The sequence below is a fragment of the Hypanus sabinus genome, chromosome 13, assembly GCF_030144855.1.
Source record: "Hypanus sabinus isolate sHypSab1 chromosome 13, sHypSab1.hap1, whole genome shotgun sequence".
NCBI classification, from domain to species: domain Eukaryota; kingdom Metazoa; phylum Chordata; class Chondrichthyes; order Myliobatiformes; family Dasyatidae; genus Hypanus; species Hypanus sabinus.
The window spans coordinates 106,246,162-106,253,015 of record NC_082718.1 but is presented as its reverse complement, the minus strand read 5'-3'; the positions used below and the strand labels follow the sequence as shown (position 1 = coordinate 106,253,015).

Below are 6,854 nucleotides of genomic sequence, written 5' to 3'. Positions count from 1 at the left end.
GGCCGAATGGCCTACTCCTGCACCTATTGTCTATTGTTTCATTTGGGGAAGTCAGACCAAAAGTAGAACTTTTACAATGGGACCATAGAGAGTGTTATAGAACAGAGGGACACAGAAGTACAAGAACATTGTTCCTCGAATGTGGCATCATAATCATACAAGGTGATGATGAAAGCGTCTGGCACGCTGGCCATCTCCAGTCAGACCACTGACTATAGGAGTTGTGATGTTATGTTGCAGTTGTACAAGATGACAGACAGACAGACAGATATACTTTACTGATCCTGAGGGAAAATGGGTTTCGTTACAGCCGCACCAACCAAGAATAGTGAAGAAATATAGCAATATAAAACCATAAATAATAATGTTAATCATGCCAAGTGGAAATAAGTCCAGGACCAGCCTATTGGCTCAGGGTGTCTGACACTCTGAGGGAGGAGTTGTAAAGTTTGATGACCACAGGTAGGAATGACCTCCTATGACGCTCAGTGTTACATCTCGGTGGAATGAGATGTAGGAGCACTGTGTACAGTTTTGTTTTACGCCGTGTTAGGAAAGATGCCATTAAGCTGCAAGAAAAGATTTACAAGAATGTTCCCAGGATTTGAGGATTTGAGGAGCTGAGGATCTGCATTCCTTACAGCAGAGGAGAATGAAGGGAGATCTTACAGAGCTGTATAAAATCATGTAGGACATAGATATGGTGAATCTTATTTTCCCGGGGAGGGCACAGCTTCTGCATAATGTCATTTTCTGTTACGTACACCACTTCCGGTAGAGCCCGGCCGGCTGATCGACTCGCTCTCCGAGGCCCTGTACCTCAGTGGCCGAAAACCATCACTGGTTGCTAGGACGCGTCCCTGTTGACGACGCCTTGCCCCGCTGCATGCCGGTTCGGAATAAAATGCTGTGGTAAATAGCAGCAGGCTTATTGATTGAGCTGGCCAATGAATGCCCCGCACGGGCTGCAGACAGCCAATCGGGAGAAGGCAGGGGCGCGGCCGCGGCCGCCCGGGGGGCTGGTGCTGCTGTGTGACGGCGCGGGCGAACAATCAGGCGGTGGTCGGGGTCGGGGACTCGGGTGCTCGGCGTCTGCTCCCTCAACAAGAGTACTTTCGTCCAGCTGCAGAGAAAAAACCCAGTGAGTACAGAATCGTCGTCCTGATAAATATCAGTGTCGAATCAATAGCCTGGAGCCTCGTGAGGAAAATATAACGGTTATAACATGAGGCGACGGTTGCCGCTTATTGTTTGAAAGCCTGGGGAAGCCGAGAGATGGGGGGGGGGGGTGGTAGTCGGTGCCGTTACTCTGCTCCGGGTGGACCCGTTTCCATTGTCCTTTCCATCTCGCTATCACTCGCCCGGTCCAGAAACCACTCAACGTCCGTGGAGTCTGGCCAAGGGTTTTCCATTTGATGCATTCGCTCCAGCATTGTCCTTACTTCAACTCCACAAGATTTTTAAAAAATACCTCAATGGTTTGGGATTTTGGGCGGGATCCTTCTCCATTTCAGCGTCGGATTGATGTACTGTCTGGAGTGGTGTGCCCGTGTCTAGCCGAAACAAGGACAGCGATAAAACGATCTCTATTCCGCTTCCTTGCACATCCCTCGTTCCTTTCGTCCTTACTTCGCTCTGGGGCTCGCCTTCCTCCTCAGCCCTCCTCCACTCCCGACCCTTTATCACTGTGAGCGTCGTGATGGTGAACTGCTTGGGTGAAGAAAAAAAACGGACTGAAACTTAATAAGTATCAGCTGGAAACTTCTTAATAAAGTCAAGAGCTTTCTTAGACTCTGCCCTAGAATACGAGTTGTGTACAGACAAGAGACTGCGGGTTGTCTGTTGTCAGATCTACAGTCCGCCGGAGGAGCCCAGTGAGTCGAGCAGCATCTGCAGGGAAACGAGATTGTTGTCACGTGTACCGTTTTACAGTGAAGAGCTTTGTTTTGCTTGCCTTACATTCTCAACCCAAGTATATTGAGCTATTACAAAAGGGAGAACAATAACGATGCAGAATATACTGGTACATTTACAGAGGAGTCTGTACAAGCTGACAGAATGCAAGGGTCATGACGGGAGATCGAGAGATAAGAGTTCATTCAATCTTTATTATGCAAGAGACAATAGTAGGATAGAGGCTGCCCTGATGTTACATGTTTTAAATGCTTGCATCTGGGTGTGTGGGGAAGACAAAGTGACTAGAGCGGGCTGATTATGTTGACTGCTTTCCTGAGGCAGGGGAGGGGTGTTTTGACGGGGCTGTGTTCACAGCATTGCCGGTGATCTAGGGCAAAGCAGTTGTCACATCAAGTTGCCATACAGCTAGTCGGATGCACTGTATGATGCATATTGTATATATTTAAAAAATATCAGTGGGGATCATCACGGACATGCTGAATCTGGCTGGCCCAAGGAAGGAGAGGTACTACTGTGCTTCCTCTGCAATAGTCAAACTATTGGTGATGTTTACATTCCAGGAACTTGAACCTCTCCACCCCAGTATCAGTGGTAGGAAAGGATTTGTGGATGTTTCAGTTTAAAGATAGAAATACTTTTTGAAATTGCTTTTCTTCGTGTGGAGCTGTTGTAGATTAATAGCTTTGTTCTATATGATTTCTAATTTTTGGCAATATGAAATAATTGCAATGAACTGCTTTGAATACTTTATTATTCAATTCTACATAATTTCTTTGATACTTTTGTATTTGTCTGCCAGATTTAAAGATGTCTGAAAGAAAAGCTGTCGTTAAGAATGCTGACATGCCTGAAGACATGCAGCAGGAAGCTGTGGAGTGTGCTACTCAGGCACTAGAGAAGTACAACATTGAGAAGGACATAGCAGCTTACATCAAGAAGGTCAGATTGCTGCAACAGAAGTTGAATTATAGTTGTAACTATGTTGACTGGGTTGGATTATTGAGAGGAGTGCCTGCTTTGTCCTGAAAAGAAAATGTCATTTATGCTGTCAGTCAAAGTCCATTCACAACCCTTTGCGTGCCATTTGACAAAGCTCAGGAGGTTACTGTGGGGATATCTAACTGCTGACTCAGTTGGCGGGGCTGATTTTCTACACGCCATCTCAGTTTGAGATAGCACAAAACCTAAAGCAGGTTACAAAAAATATCCCAGATTCTACATTGTTTATACTTGAATTTAAAAAAAAGATTAATGTTTGTTTTCTTAATTATGGGTGATTTTTTTTTAACTCTCCGACCTTCCACCTCTTTTTTTTGGTAGCATTGGAACATTTATAAACAAAACTTAAACATTGGGCTTATAACCAGGTAGGGTAATAATATCAATGTTAAAAAATGTAGGTAATAACTTTGCTGAATTAAGATACCTTTGTGATTCTTCACAGCAGAATTTCAGAGAACCAGTAAAGAGTATAAATTCTGATTTGCAGTGCATTTTAGTGGGACTACTTTTTAAACCCGTTGTTTATTTTGGTGGCAATCCCTCTGCTGATTATTACAATATATTAAAAGATTGTGCCTTGTCAATACAACTTTATTGTATTTGCCTTTTAAAATGTTGTTTAAGATTGCGTTTGTATCCTTTATAGCCAAATACCTTAACATTTTTATAATTTTGTGGAGTGCATACAATATTTTTTGGGGAAAAAGCTTTTTAAAGCATTTAATTTATAAGTACTTTAATAACTGATCAGACAAAAATGTTATGCAATCTTTTATTTCCAGAGATGTTATAAGTAACGTCCTGCTATTTGCTAGAGGGGATTTTAATATTGCAGGCCAGTTTAGTTTCTGCTAGAGGCCTATACTACTTTAATCTGACTTGGAAAGGGAGAATGGAGTACAAAGATTGTTCTAGTTCTAATTATAATTGTTAGAACGTAGAAGAGTACAGCACAGGAATGGGCCATTCGGCCCTCAGTGTTGTGCTGAACCAGCTAAAAAGCAAATCAAAATACCCAAACACTAATTCCCCCCCCCCCAACTACATAATGTCGATATACCTCAATCTTCCTTACATCCATGTTCCAATCCAAATGTTTCTTAAAAGCCTCTAATCTATTTGCCTCTGCTACCATTCCAGGTATCCACAACTCTGAGTAATAAAAAAAATTTGCCCCTTACATCCCCCTTGAACCTACCCGCCTCACCTTCAATGCATGCTCTCTGGCATTAGACATTTCAACCCTGGAAAACATCTCTGCATTCTAAGCAAGCCTCTATCAGAGCTCCCCTCAGCTTTCATCTCTCCAGAGAAAACAGCCGAAGTTTATTCAGCCTCTCACATGCCCACTAAACCAGGCCACATCCTGGTAAACCCCTTCAGCATCCTTCCTATAGTGGGGTGATCAGAACTGTGTGCAGTACTCCAGATATGGCCAAACCAGAGTTTTATAAAGCAACATAACCTCCTGACTTCTGAACTTAATGCCTTGATTAATAAAAGCAAGTTTCCATAAGCTGCTTTAACCACCTTATCGACCTGAGTAGCCATTTTCAAAGAGCTATGAACATTAATTACAGGAATAAAAATGCTGGAGTAACTTGAGGATAGGCAGTATCTATGGAAAAGAGTAAATAGTCAAATTTTGGGCCAAGGCCCTTCATCAGGAGACTTTTCCATAGATACTGCCTAGGCTGCTGGGTTCCTTCAGCATTTTGTGTGTGTTGCTTGAATTTCCAGTATCTGCAGATTTTCTCATGTTTATATAGATTAATTGCCATTTTGTAAACCTATTCTGTGTAATTTTTCTAGTTATAATTTATTATCTTCAATATTTGTATATTGTGATATACAATATACAATGTATATTGTGATAGAAATAAGCCATTTGACCCATAAAATCTGCGCCAGTGTCTTTAATCATGATGATTTGCTAATTGTGCCCTTTCCATTTTCCAAATGTTCTTCAGCGTTCTTTTGCTATCCACTATTTGATTGCTGATTTCAGGTGCCTCTAAGTATAATTCCAAGGGTATTATTATTTGTCCATCTCTTTCACATACTTTTCAATCCCCTTTGTGATTTTATTATATCTTAGTGTTAAGATCTCCCATTATCTTGTCAATCTATAAAAACAATCTATTACCGTGAATACAATGCTTAATAATAAACAGATATTCAATGTCATACCATAGCATTCTACTAAATTTTCCATTTATTCTGCATTTTACATTGCCTTCATTTTCCTGCTTTTATATCAAGATCCTCTGTTTCTTTATTGTTTTTATTGCTATTATTGCTTTTATTGCTTTATTGTTTTTATTGCTATTACTTTCAAATACATTATTACACAATGCTTTGAATGGAACTTCAGGTAGAAACTGTATACCTGTTGAGTCATTTTGCTACACCCTGGTTTGTTGTATCGTAGTAATTTTGTTACCCTCTTCATACATCCAGATAATTATTAGTTTCTTCTGCAAATGGAATCTCCAGTTTGTAGAATTTCAAGAATAAGTACTGTGAAATTAGAGTAGGTGTCAATCTTTGTTCTGTGCTTTTTTTTGGAGTATGAATAAGTGCGGATACCTACATTTTTCATTCTATTTTGGAAACTTTTTCTCCTGAGCAAGATTGCATGAAGGCAATTTTTCCATATATTTCCCAATGTACTCTGTTTGCTATTTTATGTATGTTTGCAGGAGCACATTTCTAGAAATGGGTGATGTGCACAGGAGGAGACATGTTTTGGACCTGTTTCCTATGGCCCAACATGCCTGTAGCATTCCAACATACAATATTTAAACATTTGCAGTGTATAATTAATAATATTATAAATGTTTGCTCAGAAATATTTTTCAGCATTTTTTTTTCCCTTGCAGGAATTTGACAAAAAGTATAATCCCACATGGCATTGTATTGTGGGCAGAAACTTTGGCAGCTATGTGACTCATGAAACAAAACACTTCATCTATTTCTACCTGGGCCAGGTAGCCATTCTTCTGTTTAAATCTGGCTGAAGATGCTTAACTGAGGCTTTCAAATGAAGTTGATCCAAGTGTAAGACTAAAGAGAACTGTTCCTTCTGTTTTGATCAATCTACAAAGGGAAACACGAGGAAGAATATGCCCTATGTAATTTCTAGCATGGTGCACCTAAGGCCTTTATTTCCCCCCTGAGTCATTCTACAATAGGTCACTGTTTTCTGATGACTTGTATGTATTTTCTTGTCTTTTTTTCCAACATTTCCAGTTCAATAAATGAATTTTGATATCATTTTTGAAAGTGTTGTCAATTTGCATATAGAGCAGCCTTGTGTTGGCTGGTTTAATTGATTGTTTTTGTTTATAGGAGTGTGGATATCATGAGCAAGACCAGAAGTTACTGCTCTTGAAAGGTAATGGTGAGGATTTTTTCCTGAACTACAGCAATCTTCTGACAAAGACTAGGTGTTGGCTGGGCACTTCTACAATTGAAAGCTAGCAGCAACAAAAGGCAAAAAACATCTTTTCTCAATTGGAACAGAATCTACAGATGGTGATATTCTCATGTGCTTTTTGCCCTTGTCCTTGGTGCTAGAAATTATGGGTTTTGATTTTACTTTGTGTTGTTTCAGTGCATTTGGTACATGATGCAGCCTTGTTTGCTGGTGGTAGTTGGTTTAAAGTGGTGAATAGGAACACATCAGGCAAATTAATTGCTTTGGATAGTGTTAAGCTTAAATGATGGAGCTCTGCTCATCCAGGCAGGAGCATGCCTTGTGATCCTGTGGCTTATGCCCCTTTTGTAGACTGTGCAAAAGCCTTTGCGATGTAAGGAAATGGGTTAATACTAGTGGTGCCATTGACCAATGGCGGTGTCCTGCAGACAGTTCACAAAACTACTACTTTGATTTATTCTTTAAAATATGTTTCTGCAGTTAAACTGTGTATGAT

General features: G+C 40.4%; 1 protein-coding gene across 1 annotated transcript; it reads left to right on the top strand.

Annotated features, from left to right (window-relative positions):
* The first annotated feature begins 997 nt into the window (after positions 1-997).
* Positions 998-6,195, top strand: LOC132404244 (dynein light chain LC6, flagellar outer arm). The gene is made up of 3 exons (XM_059988362.1): positions 998-1,141; positions 2,717-2,856; positions 5,802-6,195. Exons 2-3 carry the CDS (start codon positions 2,725-2,727, stop codon positions 5,937-5,939), a joined length of 270 nt encoding a protein of 89 aa, XP_059844345.1. The 5' UTR covers positions 998-1,141; positions 2,717-2,724; the 3' UTR covers positions 5,940-6,195.
* The last annotated feature ends 659 nt before the right edge of the window (positions 6,196-6,854 follow it).